This window comes from Lipotes vexillifer, unplaced genomic scaffold, assembly GCF_000442215.2.
Source record: "Lipotes vexillifer unplaced genomic scaffold, Lipotes_vexillifer_v1.1 scaffold1201, whole genome shotgun sequence".
Lineage (NCBI taxonomy): Eukaryota > Metazoa > Chordata > Mammalia > Artiodactyla > Lipotidae > Lipotes > Lipotes vexillifer.
Genome location: NW_006783542.1, coordinates 2,388,201 through 2,411,511, shown reverse-complemented (window position 1 = coordinate 2,411,511; position 23,311 = coordinate 2,388,201). Strand labels below are relative to the sequence as shown.

At 51.2% G+C, this 23,311-nt stretch overlaps 1 protein-coding gene across 1 annotated transcript in view; it reads left to right on the top strand.

The window, feature by feature from the left end:
- KDM5B (lysine demethylase 5B) overlaps positions 1-10,610 on the top strand; it is a 64,968-nt gene extending 54,358 nt beyond the window's left edge. Inside the window, exons 18-23 of the mRNA XM_007456157.1 lie at positions 1,523-1,702; positions 2,378-2,536; positions 6,030-6,515; positions 8,070-8,178; positions 8,857-9,011; positions 10,233-10,610. Of these exons, the coding sequence (XP_007456219.1) occupies positions 1,523-1,702; positions 2,378-2,536; positions 6,030-6,515; positions 8,070-8,178; positions 8,857-9,011; positions 10,233-10,610 (1,467 nt within the window). The remainder of the gene's footprint in view (positions 1-1,522; positions 1,703-2,377; positions 2,537-6,029; positions 6,516-8,069; positions 8,179-8,856; positions 9,012-10,232) is intronic.
- The last annotated feature ends 12,701 nt before the right edge of the window (positions 10,611-23,311 follow it).

Here is a 23,311-nt window from a genome sequence, read left to right as displayed (position 1 = left end):
AGGTATAGACAGAATATGTTCTATGTTTTCCCCAATTTTCAGCTGCATAACTTCATTTGAAAAGTGGTTGGTGGGAGTGTCTTCCTTTTTCCCTCTATCGATCATAAACCAGTGGGTCTTACGGGCCTATTGAGAAAAAAGATCTTTGAATTATTTAATGGGATAGGTTTTTAAATTTTTAATTTATATTGTTCTTGAGGCTCAAGTTCTGTTTTGTTGGAGCCATCAGATTCTAGGAATAAAACACCATCTGGTCTTCTGAATATCTATGTAATTTTAAGTGGTGCTAATTAACCAATTGCTAATGAGAAATGCCAAACAGGACAGTTTTAGCCACATGTTTTCAACAAAACATCTGGACATCTATTCTTGTTAACAGGGAAGAGAAGATACATTGTTTGATAAATATTACATAATTAAGGGGTGACCCCAGCCCGCCAAAGAAAAAACCAAGGAAAGTGTTTGCTGTGTTCGTAAACTTCCCCAGTGAGGTTTTTGATGCAGGCTCTTATCTGTATTTGTTGGAACTGTAGTGGGTACAGTCACGGTCCCCCCTTCCACTCATGGTTGCTGGCAGCCAGAAGGTGAGGTCATGACGACGAGGAGAGGTGAGCGTATGAAATCAGAAGCAAGGACACATGTCTGGGTGGGTTTGCTCCCTTCACGTGCTGTAATGTATGTACTACTTAGTACTGTGTTTGCAACAATGTCCATAAGGACAAAAAGCAAGTTGTGCTCCATTCCTGAAATAATAGCCTGGCCTTTCCTTGCGTCACATATTTAAGGACTAGTAGAGAGGTGTGACCAACAACAAGGAACCTCTTCGTGTTTAGTGGATTATTTATTTTAAAATGTCATCCAGTATTCTGCTGTTCACTTAGGAAGTACTCCATATATGTTTCTAAATGGAGTACCATAGGCATAGCATATAATTTGCGAGTCCCCTTTTTTACGCATCCAGCAGAATACCTATGCCCTTACAGTTTCAATCCTGTGAGAATAAATAGAAGGCCCCCTGATGATTCTTAATGAATAATAAAGTTGGAGAGCCAGTGGGCTTTCACAACTCATTTTTGGTTTCCTCAATAATCTATACTGAGTTACTGTAATTCATCATTGGTGAGTGAATTGGAGTAAAATATTTGTTTTGTTGCTTTTATTTCTCGAAGTCAGTGTGGAAATCCTTTGAGTTATTACAAATTTACATTTCTGCTGAATTTTTTTCAAACCATCCATAGGGACCAAAATGACAAGTGAATTGACAAGGGCATAAACAGTCTGAACAAAGGGACCACAGTATATGCCAGGTCCAAAGTTGTATCCATGGGCCCAGCACAAAGTAGGTTCTTACTTGTCGAGTGGAAGAACCCACACTGCTCCACCTCCACCACCATCGGCCAGCTGGCAGGTTTTGTCAGCACCCGTCCGTGAATTTAATATGTTGAAATCATGGGGTAGGCCCGGTCCGAATGGTACTTTTCCCACTTACATAGAAGTATTTTTTTTCCCCTTGATTTATTAGGCTGGAGGACGTGTGCCAGTGTTAGACACACTGATAGAACTTGTTACACGAGGCCGATCTATCCCGGTGCATCTGAATTCTTTACCGAGACTGGAGTCACTAGTAGCTGAGGTTCATGTTTGGAAAGAATGTGCTGCTAATACGTTCCTGACTGAGAATTCGTCCTATTCCCTCTTGGAGGTAAGTTTGCAGTTAGCCCACCTGCAAGACCTTGGGTCCCCTAGCCTGGCAAAACAGGTAGTCCCTCCCGCACAGAGGTGGCATCACTGACTGATCTGTGCTCTAGGAGTTACTTTTCTCAGTGGAGCCAGGGAGATTCTTCTAAGTTTCTACTGAAACTTTCAGTTGAAACTTAGAAGAATCTTAAAATGTTTTCTGCATATGTTTAGGGATAGCATTCACTGTCTAAGGAAGAAATTTTCCCCCTTGAAGTCCCTCAGTTTGTTGAAATTGGACGTTTAACCTTGGCCATGCTTCACCACTTGCTTTTAACAAGCTCAATAAAAGATCTCATCCGCCTCTCAAAGTGCTATAGTTGCACTTCTTGTGTTTTTTTGTAAGCTGATGCTGGTCACACATTATGACTGGAATCGTTCTATGTCACATTTTTTTACTTACTGTTTGATTGAATCTGGAATCGAAGTCTGTCTTTTTGTGAGATTTCCTTCTTTCTTTCCTCCCTCTCTTCCTTTCTTCCTTCCTTTGTAGAAGAGAGTTTCTGGCTTCAGGGAGGCATGTTACACAGAAGATACTAAGAAACTCACATCCTTCCCACTCCTTAGGCTTTTATTTGGGGACTTCCTAATGCTTCATCTGAAATCCATTTTACCAGCGATGGTGCTTTGTCCACATTAGGTGCTGTGTCCTCGATGTGATATTGGCCTTTTGGGATTGAAGAGGAAGCAGAGAAAGTTAAAGGAGCCCTTGCCAAGTGGCAAGAAGAGAAGCCCCAGAGTAGAGAGTCTGAGTGACCTGGAGAGAGCTCTGACTGAAAGCAGAGAGACTGCTTCAGCTGTACGTACTGGAGTTTTTCCTCCTCTTTTCTCCATGGGGGAGGATAATTTCTAAGTCTTCTCTTACTTACTGGTCATATTGGGAAGGCAAGCAGAAGAATAACTTTAAAAGTACTCTGTTTTACCAAAACGACTTTGGGAGAATAGTCATTTGTAAAAGTTTTGAATGGAAGGTGCATGGAGGTGCAGAGAATGGATTCAGGGAAGGCCTCCCAGATTCAGAAACAGGCTTTCCAGTGCCCAAGGCTTGGTCCAGGGATGCAGACTCAGGACCCCCAGGCTAACGGATATGTGAACTGCAATGCCAACTTACTAGTTTACAAGAAATACACTTAAAGGGGTACTGGATGCTTTTGAGTCTGACCTGCATTTAGCGTAAGCCCTGTTGATTCAAAGACTGTATCATCTTCAGGAAGATGACGCAGTGTCTAGCTAATGTTTAGGGAGCAGAGTATCAGAACAGAAGAAGAGAGCTATGTGATCTAGATGCTTTTTGAAAATGAAAAAAAAATTTTTTTTTTCATTGAGCTATAGTTGACCTGTAATATATTAGTTTCAGGTGTGTAGTACAATGGTTCAGTATATGTATATGTTGCAGAATGAGCACTATAAATCTAGTTAATATCCATCACTACACATGGTTTCCGTTTTTTTTTTCTTGTGATGAGAACTTTTGACATCTACTCTCTTGGCAACTTTCAAATATATAACATAGTGTTAATGACTGTAGTCATGCCATGCTGTGCATCACATCCTCAGGACTTACTTTGACCTTTGATCCTCTTCACCCATCTCCCCCACCAGTCGCCTTTGGCAACTGCCAGTCTGTTCTCTGTATCTGTGGGGTTGTTTTTGTTTTGTTTTGTTTTTGCAGATTCCACATATAAGTGAGATCATGCAGTACTTGTCTTTCTCTGACTTATTTCACTTAGCATGATGGTCTCAAAGTTCATCCATGTTCTTGCAAATGGCAGGATTTTCTTCTTTTCTATGACTGATAATATTCCATTGTATATACTTACCACATTTCCTTTATCCATTCATCCATCAGTGGACACGTAGGTTGTTTCCATATCTTGGCTATTGTGAATAAAGCTGCACTGGACATGGGGGTACAGATAATCTTTTCAAGTTAGTGTTTTCGTTGCCTTTAGATGTACACCCAGAAGTGGAATTGCTGGGTCATATGGTAGTTCTATTTTTAGTTTTTAAGGACCCTCCATACTGTTTTCCACAGTGGCTGCGCCAGTTTACATTCCCACCAATAGTGCACAAGGGTTCCCTTATTTCCACATCCTGGCCAACACTTGTTACTTCTTGTCTCATCGATGACAGTCATTTTAACAGGTGTGAGGTGATAATCTCAATGCGGTTTTGATTTGCATTTCCCTGATGATTAGTGATGTTGAGCATCTTATCACATACCTGTTGTCCATCTGTATATCTGCTTTGGAAAAATGTCTACTGGATCCTCTGCCCATTTTAATTGGATTTTTGTTTTTGGTAGTGGTGATGGTGTTTTGTTTGTTTGTGCTGTTGAGTTGTATGAGTCCTTCATTGATTTGGGGTATTGACCCCTATCAAAATATAATTTGCCAATATTTTCTACCATTCTGTAAGTTGTCTTTTCATTTTGTTGATGATTTCCTTCCCTTTGCAGAAGCCTTTTGGTTTGATGAAGTCAGACTTTTAGGGTGGTTTTGAAGGCACAAAGCATTGTCCGTCCGTCCCAGAGCAGGAACATACCTGCTACTGGGCCTGGGCTCGTCCTTGGTCCAAGCACCTTCTTTCTGGTCTGATCCTTCGTAGCTGCCTGACCTCTCTTGTGATTGACATGGGATTGCCCTGATGTGTTTGTGTATTTTGACACAGACTTTCTTTGGCATGTTTGTCCCTTACTTCAGGCTCTAATCAGATGCGGCTGCCTGAGCATAATTCTGGTGTTTTCAGGGTGCTACTTTCCACTGTTATGTGGTTCGTTTTTGTAAAGACACTGTCTGTCTTGAGCTTTGCTTGTCTAGTCTTGCTGATCTAGTCTGTGAACCTCTGTACATTACCTGTTGATCACTTTGTGATCACATAACCCGTATATGCTGCCTGTACATTGTTTTTAGCTAGAAAAATAAGTAGGTTTCTTAAATATACCAAAGGTTTGTTTGGTGGTTTACTTCTAGATCTGTTTCTTCCCTAATCCATCATTCATACATGTTCTTCTCTCATCCAGAAGGGTCGATCTGGCCTTCGGACTCAGCTTCCTCTTCTGGTGAATCGGGATGGATCTGGTGGTGGCTGGATCCGATCATCGAGAATGGTTTAACTATGACAAATTAACGTTTTAAGGACTTGCTTATAGGAATCGACTTGGGAAGGGAATGGTTCCTGCAGCCTGTAGTTTTTATTTCTAAAGGAGAATGCTCAGTTTTAAAGGCCCTGTATTTCTTCCTCAGTGCAGTATTAGGATTTGGGCGGCCCAGCCTTCTGCTGTGGAAGATGGCTGTGTTGTGTTCGAGGGGGCAGGGACTAACTCTGACATAGCTAGCGATTTCAGTTGGTCACCCTTAGGCAGCTCATACTCCATGGTGCGAGGTGAATAAATCTGTAATGCCTGGACTGGTTTATGTAGTGGGCGCCTGGTCTATTCACGTAGAAGTCCCTTGTATGGTCGGAAACATGTTCAGGGTCACTTCAGCTTTTTGTTGTGAAGCTGATTATGTTTGTGTTTTCAAGTCGCTTATACAGATTAACTGAACTCAGAACTTTGCTGAGACATGGCTCTCGTTTTAATAGAGAGAAAAGACTTTACAATGAGTATACTTGCCACTTTCTGCAGAAAAGCGGCTTGCTTTTGTCTCTGCCCTAATGATCTTACAGCATGTGAGTGTGTGTGTGTGTGTATGTGTGAGGGAAGTCTGGTGCAGTGGTTCTGTTTGATTCTTTCGTGAGGGACCCAGCTTCACTGTGCACAGTTCCGGTGTCCAGCACATACGTAAGGCCTAATGTTAAAGGCAGTAAGAGAGACAGGTTACTACGGCTGTTTAACAGACTTTCTCATCTAAAGTGCCTTTCTGGAAGAACTCAAAAGTTAGTGGAACTGAAAACAAATCGAAAACCTCAGAAATTAGTACACCTAGACTGTGAAAAGCCTATATCTTTCAAGAGAGGTACATTTTCTAAGAGAGAAATGTGTGAGGAAGTTGGACTTTGAAGAATGGTGTGTGTTAGGTAGCTGCTCACACTGAGGGTTTGCTGGGTGCCAGTCAGAGCGTCTGTCACACAGCCCCATGTCATCGTTGTGGTGGCCCTGTGAGGTGGGCACTGTTAATGACTCTATACGTGTGGAAATTTTAGCCACAGTGGGGTGTTGTTGCCCACCTGAGTTAGTGAGGCAGGCAGAGTCTACTCTGGAGCCTGGTGTTCTTAGCCACCAGGACCCTAGTTTTAGGAGAAGGCTGAGTTCTCTGTGACACTGTCCCTGATTGTTTTCTCCTTTCTAGATGGCAACGCTTGGGGAAGCCCGCTTACGAGAAATGGAAGCCTTACAGTCTCTCAGACAAGCCAATGAGGGGAAATTGCTGTCGCCAGTCCAGGATGTGGAGATGAAGGTCTGCCTGTGCCAGAAGGCCCCAGCCGCCCCCATGATCCAGTGTGAACTCTGCAGGGATGCTTTCCACACCGGCTGTGTGGCAGTACCCAGTATTGTGCAGGGCCCCCGGATCTGGCTGTGTCCCCATTGTCGGAGGTCAGAGAAACCTCCATTAGAGAAAATTCTGCCCCTGCTGGCCTCCCTCCAGCGTATCCGAGTTCGCCTTCCCGAGGGAGATGCGCTGCGGTATATGATTGAAAGAACCGTGAACTGGCAGCACAGAGCCCGACAGCTGCTCTCGTCAGGTAACCTCCAGCCCACGCAGGAGCGGGCGGGCTCAGGACTGTTATGTGGCAGACGGCAGGCCGCAGCAGGACAGGCGCCAGAGGCAAGCAAGGTGAGCCGCAACGCTCCTTCGCTGGTTATCGGACTCAGCTCTGTGCCTTCTTCCGGAGCCGGTAGCTCTGGTGGTGCCACCGGTACCAGCGCCCGCTTTACCTTTGACGGTTGCGCGCACCTGCCACGTTGCCTCAGTTCCCTCTGCTCCCGAAAGCCAGGCACGCTTCCTGTGGAGCAGATTTCACCTCTTCATATGTGCGTGTGATTTTTCCATTGATGTGTGTGAACCGGATGTTTGTTTGTTTGTTTTTTGCGGTACGCGGGCCTCTGTTGTGGCCTCTCCCATTGCGGAGCACAGGCTCCAGACGCGCAGGCTCAGTGGCCACGGCTTATGGGCCCAGCCGCTCCGCGGCACGTGGGATCTTCCCAGACCAGGGCACGAACCCCTGTCCCCTGCATCGGCAGGCGGACTCTCAACCGCTGCGCCACCAGGGAAGCCCCAGATGTATTTTTAATATACATGTGTTTTAAAATTCTTTGCTTGGCTGTTTTTTTCCTGCTTCCTCTCGTGTAAGTCACCGAGGAGAAAGGGAAAGTGCCTCCTCCTGTCTGGTTGCCTTTTGAGGAAGAAGAGCTTTTGAGGTGTCTTGAGTGCTAGTAGTTGCTTCAGAGCAGAGGCGGTGGGTTTCATACCATCTGTGGTCTTTCTGCCAAAGCCAGATTCCCCTGAGCGTCACTGGGACGGCCGGGCTTCTGTCTTTTTCCGTGGGAGACAGGGGTGCAGCCAGGCAGGGAGTACTCAGGCCTCTCATAATGTTAACCTGGTGACTTCCAAGTCTGGCAGATTCTCTTGCAGCTACTACGCGTCCCTTGTGCTGCACGAGCAGAGATGTGTGAAGTGTAGGAGTTGAAGGTCATACAGATTAGGGACGAGGACAGATTGGTCTCTGTTGTATTTGTTTCCTTGTCTTTTTAAGTTCTCCCCAGGCTTCTGAAATACAGTGCCTGGCACTTAGCAAATGATGTGTTACATTTCTGTCTCATAGTTGAGTTGTGGGTATTTGGGCAGCCTACGTTGGAGACATTTGTGTTCCTTACACACGATGTGCTAGGAGTTCACCTATGTTAATAAAAGGGAAAGGCACAGCTGTTATTTACTTACTCATTTGTGGTCAAAGGACTGTTTCTCCCATTTCCTCTCATAAGCTCTGGTGAAGGTGGGGACGTGGGTATGAATGCTATCTGGCAGTTCCTCAGTTGGTTTACCCAGGGAGGGTACACGTCTGTGTCAGTGGGGTTATAATCTTCAGAAGGAGGATTACCTAGAGGTTAAAAGGCTGTGTGATCTGTTGCCACGCAGAGAAGATGACTTATTTCCCAGTGGTGCTCTTCAGCTCTGCAGTCAGTCCAGGTACAGCCAGGAAGACCAAAGGCTTGGTGGATATGAGTTGGTTTGGCCAGATCTGAGATGCCAGGGGATCTTTCAGTTTGGGAAAGTCAGGCCTTCCTCTTTGCTGGTCGCTGCCTGACAACCCAGGCTGTTTCCCCTGGGGTGGTGGGAGTGGCTTCAGCCCTGGAGAAGCCTCACTGTGCGATGTTCTCCTTCCGCCAGCTGTCTCAGCCTCCTGCCTCCATGTCCTTCTTGCCCGGTGCCTGGGACGGCAGAACCTCATATTTACACTCTCCCTTCTCTGCTGGACGGAGCTGTATCCCCCTCCATGGTCTGTACTTATTATTATCATCACCGTTATTATTGTTATGATTTTGAGGGCTGAATAGTAAAAAGTGATGGTGCCGTAGGTTTTTGTTGCAGATAAGCCAGGACCCATTAAAAAGGATGTTATCCTCATATGTAGGATGTGGATTACTATGTATTTGCAAGGTAGGAGAAGAATCGTAGTTAAAGGCTCATAAATGCAAAAGAAGCAGAAAGGAAGCCTTTATATCCGTTGCTTCCAGGGATGAAAGAGTTCGTCCCATGCCAACTGATAATTAAACACCAAGCATCGTGGTCATCAGATGCTAAGTCATGGGTTCCCTTGTTGCTTCATTACTTAGGAGACTTGAGGGGGCTCTAGAGACCCTGCCTCCTTCCTCCTGTCCTTCCCTGAGGGCGACTCTCCCCCATGAGTTGTGCCTGGAACCTTGGGCCCACTCAGAGTGCCCAGGCCCTGGCTCTTCTGTGCTTCTGTGAAAGCAGAGGTATCTCCCTCCTGCATCAGCAGTCCTCCTCCTAGTCACTGATAGACTTACACAGTCCAGTTTGGGCCTGCTATGCTGTGGCTCTGGGCCTGTGGAGTGAACCTCACTTGAAGGGAAAGGGTGGTAATGGGAGCGGTGGTCTTCCTCCACTCATGTCTCAGGTGTGTGTCACCGTGATCTGGTCTTCTCTCCGACAGGTCTAAGCCCAGAAGTGAGTGAGCTGTTGATGGAGGCCCAGCTGCTCCAGGTGTCCCTTCCTGAAATTCAGGAGCTCTACCAGACGCTACTCGCAAAGCCCAGCCCTGCACAGCAAGCTGACCGCAGCTCTCCAGTGAGACCCAGCAGTGAGAAGGTGGGCGTCGGGGTCTGGGCGGCAGCGTGCTTTGGAGTGTCATCATCCTTCAGTAGCTTGGGGACAAGATGCTGTCTTTGGTCCAGGAAAGGATGCAGACCACTTACCCCACAGCCCTGTTCCAACGGCTGTCACTGAGCACTTTGGGCTCACAACCTGGAGTTTGATGCTGGTTTTTAAGCCACTGTGTGAAATCGTTTTTTCTTTTTAGCAAGGTGTGCTTCTCATCATTTCCATGTGATAATAGCTAGAAGCAGGATTATTTTTCCTCAGTAAGAGAATTACTGTAGAGATGAAAATGTAATTATAGCTGGAAAGGCCTTTGGGATAAAGCCTTCATTCTTGGAGTCAACATGTAACAAATGCTGTAATTCTTCTAAACCAAACCCAACAGCTGGTGTGAGGACCAGGTGACTAGACCAAGGGTACCCTTTTTTTGTTTGTTTGTTTTTTGGGTATTTTTTGGCCACACCGCACGGCACAGGGGATCTTTAGTTCTCCGACTAGGGATTGAACCCATGCCCCCTGCGGTGGAAGCAAGGAGTCTTAACCACTGGACTGCCAGGGAAGTCCCAAGGGTGCCCGTTTTGAGTGCTGACTTACTTGAAGGGGATACCTAATAATGTCCTGTTTCTTAGCAGCGTAAGATGCTGCTGCTGCTTCCTGTGAGTGAACTTGCTGACCTGTAGCATTTAAGGCCCCTGAGAATGTAGTCAGAGAGGGAGGAATCTCACCAAAAACAGCATGAGGGCAGACGCTGGCATTTAGGATTTGTTTTTCATTATGACACCAAGTAGTGTAGCACTGTTACCAGCGGTGTTCACTTAATGCACCTTCCTCCTATAAGGGGTGGAGATGTGCATAAAGAAGCAAGGCATTTGCCTTGGTTCCTTAGCTGTCTGTGGGTTAACACCTAGATAGAAAACACTCTGTGGACGTCAGGCACTTCCTCGTGGGTTTGGCCAAAAGAATGTGGCATCTCCCCTCTCCCGGAGCTGGTTGGCTAATTTGAAACGAATTGTGTCTGTGACATTTCTGTTTTCCAGTGTTGCTTTGGTAGACTAAACAGTGAAATTAGGTGGTCCTGTAGGATGTGAAGGGGAGTGGGGGGCGTGCAGCACGTGTCGGTGTCTATGGGGAGCACCCGCTTCTCGTGCAGCCAGTTCTTGGCATCGCTGGTTTTGGCGAGGGGCTGAATGGAGTTTGCCGTCTTCCACCCAGAGTGACGGCTGCCGTGGGAAGCGAGACGGAGTCGGCGGCCTCGAGAGCAAACTGAAGAGACGCCTGGAAAGAGAAGGTCTCTCCAGTGAGCGGTGGGATCGAGTCGCCAAAACGCGGACCCCTAAAAAGAAGAGGATCAAACTGAGCCACCGCAAGGACACGGACGGTTTCAAGTTAGAGCGGGCGCGCGGCCATGAGCTGGTCCCTTCTGCCGACACTCAGTCCCTGCCTGCAGACGCGTCCTGCTCGGAGCACGAGGACTCTGGGGACGAGGACGCCGTCTGCCCGGCCGTGAGCTGCCTGCAGCCGGAGGGAGACGAGGTCAGTGAGGTTTGGGCCGCGGAGGACGTGCGTTCCCTTAACTCAGAAACCCTGTAAGCTGCAGCTCGCCTGGCCGGGTCTCTCCTGCTTACCTGCCTTGAGCCCATCTGAGTGGATTGCTCACCCTCCCCCACTGGTACCTCTGCTCTCACATCGCTCCTGGGTCTTCTCCCTTTTCTTGAAGAAACTCTTCCTCTGCCCTTTTTCCTTTTCCTGCTCCTCCAGCTTTCACCGCCCAGCGCTAAGAAGGTGGGAGGGATGCTGCTGCCACGCCCTTTGCTTCCTTGTCACAGGGCGGCGCTGTCTTAGCCCCAGAGCAGTCACCACTTGAAGACTGGCTTTGACTCGGTCGCTTGGGCTGCTGTGCCCGAGGTCCCAGTGCTGGGGCAGTTGCCTGCCCGGTGTCTGTCGGGCCTGTTCTCCCCCTGAAAACCCCGTCTCCCTGCTCTCTGTAACCAGGTGGACTGGGTCCAGTGTGATGGCAGCTGCAATCGGTGGTTCCATCAGGTCTGTGTTGGCGTCTGTCCCGAGACGGCCGAGGAGGAGGACTACGTGTGCGCGTGCTGTGCGGCGCCGGGCGCGCCAGGCCGGAGCTAGAGCAACGGACCCTGACTGTAACTCAGGACCCGGCCAGAGGACTCCTCCAGGGTCGCAGCAAAGCTGCAGGCCTGGCACTCAAACCAGCCTGTGAACGGTGCTATTTCTATTCCTTACGGGATCATTTTTCCAGAACTCTTTGAAAAAAAGAAAAAAACGACTAAAAAAATTTTTTGACACTTTTTGTATTTTTTTCCTTAAGAGCCATTTGTGATTGTTGAGGTTTGAAATGCTGACTGTTTTTTGCAGGGGTTCCCACCAATGTGGAAGGATTGGAGCTTGCACCTTTTCATGTACAGCATTAAAATCTTACCTCTTTCTGGGATTTACCGGCTTAAGAGTCCAACTCAGTTTCAGTGCCCAGAAGAGCACCAGAAATTCCAGTAAATCCTCATTTGAGGGATTTCTCTCTTCTTTACTCTGTTACCATATTGGGGAGCTTAAGTTTTCACTTTTGGGGGTTTTGTTTGTTTCTTTTATCCACTTTTCTTTTTTCCTGGTAGACTAGGTTTATTTATCTAAGCAATAACTTCCATGTTGGTTTCAGTGGCTGGAATTAAAACAAAACAAACTTCCAAACAGTGTGTTGGTGCTTTAGCATCTGGTTGATGTCAGAACGCAAACGTCTATAGTTTCTAGTGTCACTGGTGACCTAGTGACATAGAAAAGAGGCTGCTTTGTAAGTACCTGCCACAGCTGTATTTTGGCTTTCTCCTTGCTCCTTCCCTCCTCGCCTGTTTTTTTGGTAGCTTGTATCAAATGTTGCAGTTTATATTGTGGAATAAATCCTTGGTCCTAATATAACACTAAGTGCTGGTTATTTAGAGCCATTAGCCTACATCTGCTTCTGCCCCTCCACCTGTGGGCTTTGAAGAGCGGAGGGGTTGCTTGCTTTTGCCTCTGCCCAGCCAGGCTACAGTAGCGGTGGCTGGTAGCCTGCAGACATTAGGGGATTCCTTTGTATCCTGCTCTGTTCAGTGGGCCATATGCCTCCAATCCCCACTCACAAAGACCCCCCCCTTTCCTCCCGTCTTCAAGGAATAGAACCTGTCTTTAAAGCCATGCTATTTTTAAGTAAGCTTTCTCAGAATGTTGGCAAATCATTCCAATCCTCAGATCGGCCCTCCTTGTGGGAATGATGTCTTTATTATATTTGAATTGACAGGGAAACTTGGTTTAGGGTTGAGATGTCAGAAGGGGAGAAGTAAGGAGAGTGCGCCCTCAGAGAGCTAGGAGGGTGTGGGTCGAGGAGACACTTCCTGAACACCCAGGCTCTTCTGCCCTCTCACTTTCCTCGCTCTCTCTCTCTCTCTCTCTCTCTCTCTCTCTCTCTCTCTCTCTCTCTCTCTCTCTCTCTCTCTCTCTCTCTCTCTCTCTCTCTCTCTCTCTCTCTCTCTCTCTCTCTCTCTCTCTCTCTCTCTCTCTCTCTCTCTCTCTCTCTCTCTCTCTCTCTCTCGCTGTTGTTACTGGTCATGGATGGCTCACAGCCTTTCCCTGCCTTTTCTTTTTAAAGGACTCTGTTCTGCGGCGGAGAAGACATTCTGGTGAACAGACTCTTGCTTGCTGTTTGCTATCCTGTTGCTAATAATACCTGTTTTCCCTGCATTCTATAGCCATAAACCTGAAGATGGGGAGAAACAGTGGGTCTTTAATAAAACGACAAAACAGCGGTTTGTGATGTAGAGAGATTTAAATGTGTACTGCCCCCTTTTATGCAATTCAGATAATTAAATCTCTTTTAAGAATGGCTTTGAATCGTCTGCGGTTCTCCCGGAGTTGCCTATTCCTCCTCGTCTGCGGGCTTCTGGGGCCGGTCTCCGGAGCCCCGTCGGGAGGGGCAGGGCTCTGGGCCTTGGATGTTTCGTTGACGCGTAGTTGATTCACGACGTAGCGCCGATCTCTGCTGGCTTCTGGCCTTTTTAAGCACCCCGACTCTTAGACTCTCCGACAGTGGGGCACGATGCTGACTCTCCCAGTTGCGTGGAGAACGTAAGGTTAAAGGGGACTTTGCTCCTGGAGTAGAGCCTTTGCCTGTAGGGAGGGAGCTTCTGCCCATCTGTGCGCCTCCCCTGCCCCATGAGCTTTTCTTCTCCTGGAGGGTTGTTCACAGCCCCTGGCAGCAGCGCCCTCGTGCTGAAGAGTCTCTGCCCCGGGTCGGGGAGGGGTGGGCAGGAGTGTGTGTATGTAAACCACCTCCCACCCAGGTGGGGCCTGTTACACACATCGATACTGAAGTTAAAGGCCTGTCACGTGCCAACAGTTATCCTGCTAGTGAATGACGACGGCTCTCCTGGAGCCTCCGTCCTACCTGCACGCCAGCACGACGTGGAAACACGGACCCCCGATGGACGCCTTCTGCGAGGGACCCACCGAGACCCCGGAGTGGGTGTGTTATCTACAAAGCGTGCTTGTGCGTGTGAGCTGTGAGGCTGACCTGTACCCTCGTGGATGCATGAGGCAACACGCGCGAGACGGTAACACACGCAAGCTGACGCTGTTCCGTCCCGGGTCTTGCAGCTGCGCGAGGTGTGAGGAAGAAAGGGCTGAGTGAGATTGGAGCCTAAGCCAGGAGGGCACGTGGGTGAAGAAAGAATCCAGTGCCCCCACCTCAGTGCCGTGACTGCTGTGTGTGTTTTTCCTCCCAAATCGGGCTGTAGGATTTCTCACCGAGCGCAAAGGGCTTGCCTGCGTGTCGCCTCTGTCCCGCAGGAAGGCTGGGGTTTGGACGCGCTGTAGAAGGCAGGCCTCGGCTTCTTCACCGCTTCGCTTCAGCGTCCTGGGAGGAGGGGCTCGTTCACCCCCCTCTCAGATGAATCTGAAGCCAGGGATGCCACCTGAGGTTGTGGCAGTTGGTAGAAACCCGCTTTGTTCTGCCTGCACGCTCTAGTAACGAGAGGCAGAGGTGTTCATGAGACTTGGGGTCTTCGGTGGAAGCATGGGTCTCTGGGCAGGGGTGAGCCTGCAGACAGGGTGGGTGTCTCCGGGAGGGCTGAAGCCCGGCTCCCCTGTCCCTCTGGTTGGGCTCTCACCAGGGGACCCCGCCGCTCCTTCAGTCTCACCGCCCTCTCAGATGGAGACACGCTTTTGGCTTGCACCAGGCCTTGGTGCCTGTGGCTATTTTTCTGGGCTCGGCCCCACCTGGGGTTCCTGCCACGTGACACAGACTGGGGTGGACTGTCGAGGCCGTGTACCTGGGACAGGAGGCAGAATGGCACAGCAGGGATTTTAACCGTCGTTGCCTGTTGCCGTCCAGTACCTGTGCCCAGTCTGTGCTGCGCGTTGGCCTCCGTTAGAATGGTCCTTCCTCGGCGTAAAGATGCAGAGAACGCAGTTCCTTTCTGCTGGACTTCGCCTGCTGGGAGGAAGAGCCGAGGAAAAAGATGAACAGCCTGGTGCCTTTCCTTGAGCACCAGGGCGATGGCTCCCATCTTCCACCCTCTCCAGCCCAGCACGTGGATCCTTTGAGGCCCTCGACTTCTCTGGGCGGCTCCGTGGGACAGAGAAGCTGCCTGGACCTCATATGAAGTCGTACCGTTATAAATCCACTTCCAAAGCATAATGAGTCCATCTGTAAAGTGTACCTTTCACCTCTTCCAAATTTTTGTAAACATTTTCATGTTTCAAGATTGCCTACATAGGAATACATCTTCACCTTTTTATCAGTTAGGATGGAACCTTTAGATGGTGGTGACCCAGCTCCCTCTTCTGTTCTGGGCTACTTGTACTAGGATGAAGGGTGGCGAGCGATGTGCTCTTAACTTTCAGGAGGACCTGCTGCGTCGGATGGAAGAATGGGATTGCGAGGTCGTTGGAGCTGCTGCAGGTGAGTGGAGGCCAAAGGACTCTTCTTTCTGTTTCCCTTGAATGGAAACAGAGAAATTTAAAATGGCCTTTCTCAGGGAAAATGTTATTTGCTCTATTGAAAAGAAATGCCCAAGACACCCTCTCCCCGCAAGGAAATGTGTGGGGCTCCTGCAAGCTCGCCTAGCCAGATGTTGGGGTCGGGGGGAGTGCGGGTTCAAAAGCACTGGCTCCTGTCTGCCGGTGATCCTGGTAGGAACTTACACAGAAGGAGGCTCCTGCATAGGGCCGGAACAGGTCGTTGGACAGTTCATCGAAAAGTCAGTTAACGGATGAAAAAAGATACGCTTACCTAAGTTGTACGTCCATCCACTTAAGAAACTAAAATTGAGAAAAATTAGTTTGGAGAGGCAAGGGCTTTTCTTTACAGTAATCACGTGCGTTGTCTATGGTTTTCAGTTTCGGCTTCCTTGAAAATGGATAAAGAATTTAGACATTGTGAAGGAATTTGACTTTAGAATTCAAGATACTTATTTTCTCCAATCTTTTGTTAGAGTTTTCACCTGTATCTAATTTAACAGCAACTTTTTAAAGCAACTCAATCTAGTTTTTATAAAAACATCTCTTCACACTCATAGGTTTATGTAATAAATCAAAACATAATGGCTACAACAGACTGACTCGTGGGCAACTAGGAACAGGGGAGACCGGAAGAGGGCTGACTTGGGGCCAGGGAAGACCCGAGCCGGGGAGAAGCCGCCGTTGGCCAGTTGGGCGCCTGCTGTGTTCACAGCTGCCTGGTCCAGCTCTTCCAAGACTTCATAAGCTCCTGGGAGATAGCTCGGTGTCCTCTGGGCGGGGCTGTCCTGACCTGCCGGCCGGGTGCGGCCCACCGGGGCTTCTGTTCTCAGCACGGGTGGCGAGCATCCCTGTCTCATGGGTGTGAGAGCTGAGGGGCGGCAGTCCTAGGAGCGCGGGCTTCGGAATCGGATGAGCCTGGTCTGGCTCTACGCCTACTCTAAGTGAGAGCCAGCCTCGGGGCTCTCAAAGATCTGAGCGTGCTGCCCGGGGCCAGCGAGCCTGCTGCACCCCTCTGCCCGTGCCCCACCGTTTTCTGTTCCTAGACAGCAGGGACTAGAGGGGGCAAGTGTGATGATCTAGGTCACTGCCATCGATGGGTCATCTGTGCCTTTGTGGCCCTGGTTGTGAGGGGCTTTTACGTTACGGAGATGCCTTGAAATCTAGCTGCCCCCCAAATTCCTCACTAAGTTTCCTTTTCCCCACAGATATCAAGGACAGTGGTGTGTCTGTGATGGTGCTTGCCTTACTATGCCTCTGCGTGTCCCCCGTGAGGCCAGGATCTGTTGGGCACGGGCCTCCCAACCTTGTGCTCGAGACATTGACTAGCTGAGGTCGTAGTGGACGTGGGTGCCCAGCCCATTTCCTGTTCTCTTCATTCCCACCCCCCGCCTTCCGCCCTCCAAGAAACTTCTCAGGGAGCGAGAGTGAGCAAGTTAGAGGGCACTTGTTGCTGCGTGCAGGGCAAGCAGTGCCCGGAAAACAGAGCAGACGGAGGCGGGAACGAGGCAGCGCGCCTGGGAACGGGGCTCTCGGCCCTACCGCCACCCAAGGCTCTGCCCCTGGAGCCCTGCTCGTGGGTGCGGGCGGAGGTTTCCCTGGTCGGATCGGCCAGGAGAGGAGCAGAGTGGGCTCAGGCAATCTCTGGCCGCCTTAGACGTTACCAAGGCTCCAGCCCTGCCTCGCATGCCCCCTTCCCCAACTTCAGCCTTCGGGAAATGGGGAGGGAGGGAGGGATTGGGGACCAAGGCCCTCGGTGCAGGCAGGGATCACAGTTTACGGGACGACCGCAGGGAAAGGCTGGGCCGGCAGAGGACTGAGCTGTGCTGACTGGGAGCCTCCCTGCTGGTTCCGGACCCCAGAGCCCCAAGCAAGCATCGTGGGGGTGTGGCCTGAGCAGGACTGCGGGGGCACTCATGAGCCGGACCCCAAGCCTGTGTCCTAGAAATAACGCAGCCAGGCCTTCCCACTGTGCCGAGACCACTGCACGGCACTGCGCTTTACGGCGGCCAGGTGCCGTTCTTAGGGCTTCACGCCGACTCCGGAGCTGACATTCCCCCTTGGGTGTGCGGCCACGGCTGGAATTTTGATGCCAAATTGTGCCCTTAAATCCTGAGCTTTAGGCTTGGAAATAGGGAGCAGGTGGGTATTAGTCGAGGGAGGGACGTCCAGGTTCCTGAGAAGATTGTGCCTCCGGCCCGGCTTTTCTGTCCTGGTCTGAGCTCATGGCAATCACAGTTCTGACCGCTGACCGCAGTCCCTGAATGCGCCGACACAGTCGGGTGGCCCTCAGGACAAGCCTGCAGGAGTGTCTCGCAAGCGGCAGAGGGCAGCAGAGGGCCGGCGCCGGGCCGCTTTCCTGCCAGGTCCCTGAGTCGGGCCTCTGCAGCCCCTGCTGGCGCCCTGCCTGGGCCTCTCCGTCCTGCCCCCAGCGCCTGCAACGTGGAGCCCCTTAGAGGTTCCGCTCCGTTTAGGGGAGACTGAGTCGTGGACTTCAGATGGGCAGTCAGGCCTTCTACCCAAGCTGCTGCTGGTCCCAGTTCTGTGCCCCGCGCGAATCTTGTAGATTCGGGGCCCACAGAATGTGGTCGCTGTCCCCGAGCACCTCACGTCCAGTGTGGGAGGGGCCTGCGTAACCAGATCTGATCTTTGGGGTTTCTTGCTCTCATGGGCATCACAACTGTGACGGGGTCAGAGAAGAGCTGCCCTTGGGTAATCTCACCACAAACTGGCCGTGTGGCCGTGCTGAGGATGAAGGCCTGGCCCACTTGACTCCCTTACCCGCCCCCACCCCCACCCCCGACCCAGTTCCCACCCAGAAGGGAATCAGAGATGCGGACTGCACGTTGTTCTGGGGAAGGGACAGGCCTTGCCTCCGAGTGGGACCCTTGGGTACAAACTCTGCTCATGTGAGTAGAGAAGACACCTTCAAGGACGCCCGGTGTGGCCAGAACAAGATGTATGTGTGGGGCGAACAACGACGAGAAATAATTAAAGCCGACACAACCCTTAATACATGCTGGGCACTCTCTGAAAGCCTTGCATAAAGTGACTTAATCTCCGCAGCCTCCCAATGAGGTCAGTACTCTCGTACCCATTTCACAGATGGGCAACAGGATTTCAGAGAGGTTAAGACTGAAGGCCATCTAGCTGGTATAGAGGAGCCAGGATTCAAACCCAGGCAGTCTGATTCAAGAGTCTGAACCCGTACAAACAAGGTGGAAGGCCTCTGTGTATCCTTGAGCCTAGCGTTTGGGATGTGTGGCTCCCCAGAGCAATAAAGAATTCCTAAAGACTCCACAGCAAAGTTTCTGATGCCCTTAAAGGTTGTGGGTTTTCTCCCACCACCAGTAGGGTGCAGCTTACAGAAGCCTTACTTTTAGAGAACTGAGTGACCTTTTTTTTTTCGCCTTGAACTTGTTTGGCTAATTCAGTCAAGTTGGAAATGCATTTCAGCTGCCTCATTAAGGTCTGGGTATCGGCTGCTTCAGGATGCAGGCCTGCGTAACGACACCCTGCCCTTGGGAGCTCCTCGGGTGGGCAAAGGCACATCACTCGGGACGGAGGCCAGGCATAGCCGTTGAGATCCTGGCAACGAGAGCAAGTCAGCGCCAGGGAATAAGGCCTTTAGTGATGAGAGGGCCGTGGCTTCCAGGTGACTGGCCTGATTGGCCCGGCCTGAAGCAAGGGCTCTGTGGTAGCAGGGCCTTATCTGGGCAGAAGCCCACAGTCAACACCCACAGTCCAGATAAAGGACCCATCAGGCCGTGCCGCTTGTGAGCTTACACACGCACGCACACATACACACACACAAGAATGACATAAGAGTGACATAACCCCCGGCTCCAATGGAGCCCCTTCTGGGCCGGGTGTTTGGACCCCCTCCGTTGATCCTCCCCTCATTCGCATGAAGTGAACTCACTTGCTAAGGACACGGGCCTGTGGGAGGCAAGCTGAGATTCGAACCCAGGCAGCTGGGCCTCAGAACCCAAACTGGCCGGCACCACACATGCGGCCCCCTTTGAGAAGCCAGCAGGGGAGGGGGCCAGCCTGGGCCTCCAACCACCTGACATGAGTGGCTTTTCTAAACCACAAACTTGGCCAGGTTCCTCCTGTGTGTAGACGCCTTCAGTGGTCTCTATTCGCTTCTGAAGAAAATCCTAACAGCGTGGTCTAGAGCCCGACCACCGTGGTCTAACCCTTGCATCTGACCTTACACGACCCCCCAGTCCCAGCATACGTGGCCCCCGGTGGGGCTATTTTCCTGTCCCTAAAGCGTCAGAACAGTAGCTGCCTGTTGTCAGGTCCTGCTCAGGGTTTCTGAAGTCCTTTCTCAGTGGTGACAGCAGTGCCTCGGTAGGTGCTGGAGTCTCCATCCGACAGACTCTGGGGGCTGAGCTTCAGAGAGTTAGGAGACGCGCCCCTGGCCATTCGGCTTCCTGTCCGACCCACCAGTTCAACTGTCCACTTTGACCTGCTGCTGCCATCTGGCCTGGAGGCACTGGAAAGTCACTTGGTCAGTCACTGCGGCACCCTTGCCGTCCCCCTGGGGGGTCTCTCTCGGGTTCCAGTTGGTGCACGTGGTTTCCACTATCTTCTCTAAGGAGGCCATGAGCCCTGGGCGGCGTGCAAGTGTTGGCCTCCATGCCGCCAGCCCCTTGCGGGTGCCTGATAGACAACATCCTCAGTGATGAGAGAGCTCTGACCGGACAAGATGAGGCACGCGAATGAGGCTGAAGTCGAGGTTTTGCCCCAGATTTGCACCCGAGGCCCGGAGAAGGGTGGCTGATGGCCCTGGGACACCCAAGCCGGCCCTGTGTCCACCGAGGCCTCTCCTCTGCCCTCTCCTCTGGCTTCCGGTGCTCACCTCGCCGGGCCCCACCAGGCCGCTCTGAGACACGACCTCAACGCATAGAGGGTTCATGGACGCGGGCATGGTAAAGGGCCCGGGTGAGTTATTCAGAAAATGTCTCAACTGATTTGCTTTTTACCCCCTCGATGGTCAGTGTCCTGAGAGCCATGGTTGCCCTTGGGAAAGAGGAGTCGTCCCGCCTGCTGTGGTTTCCAGCTCGGAGCTCGCGCCCTGCACACGCCCGGGGGAGGGGGCACGCCCCTCTGTGCAGAACCCCTCCTGCATTTCTGGATTCACTGGAAGAGGGCTGGGGGGGTCTGGGGAAGGGGCAGCCTAGTCCAGGAGAAACCTCTCCTCTCCTGGGCGAGTGAGAACCTGGGCTCAGAAGATTTACCTGGGACACAGGACTGACTGGAGCTTCACCGAGGAAGGAGGAAATACAGTGATAAAAATCCGGTGTTTAAAATGATTACTCTGAGAAAGAAGAGAAATCACGTTCACTTTTAGCCAAGTTAGGGGATGGAAGAATGTGAAAAGAGGAAGGCCCCATGATGTTCACTAGGTCCTTCGGTCTGATGAGAATCTGAGATCGTTATCTTTCTGACTCAGTTTCTTCTCTATGCCAGGTACAGTCCTGAAAACCGTAAGATGCCCCCTCTCTGGCAGTGTGAAATTAGAGATGAGAAGGCCTCCTCCACCCTCCCCATTCTGTAGTATTTAAAAGTTTTATTGGACTCACTTTTAAAAATTGTTTTTATTTTGTTCATTGCTTGGGGAATAAACAATTATAGTTCACTGAATCAGCTTCCTGGAGGAGTTGCCCTTCACCGGCTGTTTAGAGACCGGTTTTCTGGGTTTTGGGGTTTTTTAAAAAAATTAAAACGTAAGATATTATGTGAATTGTATGATATTTAACTTTATCCATGTTTCATTTTTTGGCCCCATCTAATGAGTTAATGTCTTCTGTATTAAAAGCATTTTTATGCAATAGCTAAAATTAAGTGGACTTTAGTGTGAAATATGTTGATGTAAGTAAATTCAAAATACATTTAAGCTTGGTATGTCTACGAAATCAGATTAGATGAAGGTCGCCAAGACCTGAGTGGCAGGAATTGCACAGAAGTGTTAGAAGCCTTCACTCTCTTACAAGCAGGAAAGCAGGTGTCTCAGTGGAGAGCTTCACCAAGGTCTGCCGAATTGTCGGGAACAATGCAAACTGCTCCAGAGAGTGACAGGATGGGTGGGGCGGGGTGGGTGCCGCGGGAGGATGGGAAGGGCAGGGTCGGGAGCGGTTTATGTTGGGAGGGGTGTGAAGACAAAGCAGGGCCCGGGAGCTGCCCAGGCCCTGCAGTGTTATGGTGGCTCTGGCTGTGTTCTATCTGCTCTGATGGCAACAGCAGAGCTTTGACAGCTTCGTGAGGACAAAGACATCACCAGAACAGAGGGTGGGAGCAATCCAAGTGCCAGCAGACCTGTAAGAGAAGATGGGCAAAAATGGGATTATTTAAGCAGATCAGTGGCCGGCGGACATCGGGGCAGGGAGTCTGGGTCCCCGGGGAGAGCCGTGATGGGGGGAATGCTGCTCTTCCCTCTGTGCCCTGTCTCCGACCTGGGAACAACCAGAAATGAAACAGCAGGAAGCACTTGTCCGGCAGAAAGTGGAGAAGCCGCGTAACCGGGGGCTTATGGGCTCTTTCTCCCTGGAGAACTCTCAAAACTAGGCAGCCCTCCCCCATCTTCATGGGCTCAAATGGTACTGCACGGAGACAGAGGGATTGCCTTGGTGGCCTAGCTGAGCAGCAGTTCAGAGACGGTGGTCTAGGACGACCACGGACTCTTCTTTCAAAGGACAAACAGTTGAAAAGGAGGTATCTAATAACTGGCGGGTGGGTGGTGGACGTCCCTCCCACCCTTTCCTTTTCTAGCCCCTGAGCCCTGGGGAATGGACGCCAGGGGTGCTGAGCTCCCAGTCAGGTTTGTAGCCGACACTGCCGGTCCTGCTGAAGTAAAAGAACGTGGAGGCCGTGGCCAGGGACACCACATTTTTCGTGTAACTAGATTGACCATAACCTTGACTCTAAATAGTCTGGGAGGCAGGCTGGCTCCCTCTGCCCCTAGGTCCCCGGACTCATTTAACAGATGCAGGGCCAGGAGGGGACACAGGTTTTGAGTGGAGTGGTGGGCGGCAAGGCGGCCCAGTTGGCCTGGCCGGGTTCTGTGGCAGAACACCGCAGCCGTCTCTCTGGCCTGTGTCCTGCAGATTCACCGTCAGTTGGGGAGAGCAGGAAGGAGTGACCCGAGCCCTTTAGGGAAGCAGCGGGTCCTGGGACGCACTGGCTGAAGTGGGTAGCCTGATGACACCCTCCCTCGTGGCCGCGGATTCAGACTCCACTCCCGACTTCGTCCTCTGCCCCTTGCCCGGTGAGTGGGGGTGACCTCCAGGCCTTGGGTGGGCACAGCTTCAGTTTCATTTAGGATCCCCCAGGCCTTCCATCCCCTTGAGGCAAGCTGGCTGGGATGGCCTCCATGTTCTACCTCGTATTATCGGCCAAGTGATCTGGAAAAGCCCTGCTTCTCTCCCCGCCTCCCCACTCCCCTCTCCACAAAGCTCACCTTCTCTTTGCTTCCCTCCTACTGCGGTATTCCATCCCTCACTCAGTAAGTGTGTACTGAGGACTGACGTCAGGTCAGGCGCATTCTGGCGGGAACCTCTCTGGGCATCCCTGGGAGAGGCAGGTGCCCGCAGTCCTGTTGTAAAGTTGACTGGAAATGAGCTCGTGAAAATTCAGATAGTCGGACCGTGCTGCCAGGAGCTCCTGGCGCTGGCTCCTTCCCGCTGCCCCGGAAGGAAGAGCTCCACTTGGCGCTTGCCACCCCTGCCCCTTCTATCCACCACGGACAGTCTGCTGCTCCTTGGCCAAAGTACCATAAGGGGCCCTTTCCTCCCTGCGAACCGCCCTCGTACCTACCTAGAGGGCTGTCCTCGGCACTGAGAGGCCAGTGAGTGTGGAAACCCCTGCCATGTGGTGAATGGTCATCCCCACTCCTTCTGGGTCCTCCTCCTGCCCACCTTCCCCGTTCTCTCACCTGTCCCAGGCACCTTTAACTTCTCCCAAGCATCCTCCCCTTCCTCCCCAACACTTTAGGCTCAGAAGCCCCTCCCTCCAGGTGACAACTGCAGGTAGAGGTGGCCTTACGAGGAGGAGGAGTACTGCGAGGAGAGGGGCTTAGAGATCCCAAATGGCTACGGGGCTCCTGAGGCCAATAATGGAGCCTCGAGCTGCAGTGGGCTGGGGAGGCTGGGGCGAAGGAGCTGGCCCTACAGAGACAGCCCATCTCGGACGGGGACTACGAGACCCGGTTCCGGTTCGACTTTCCCTGACCCTGAGCAGCAGCCGTGACCTGGAGCAGGAAGTTGGGGGGGGGGGCG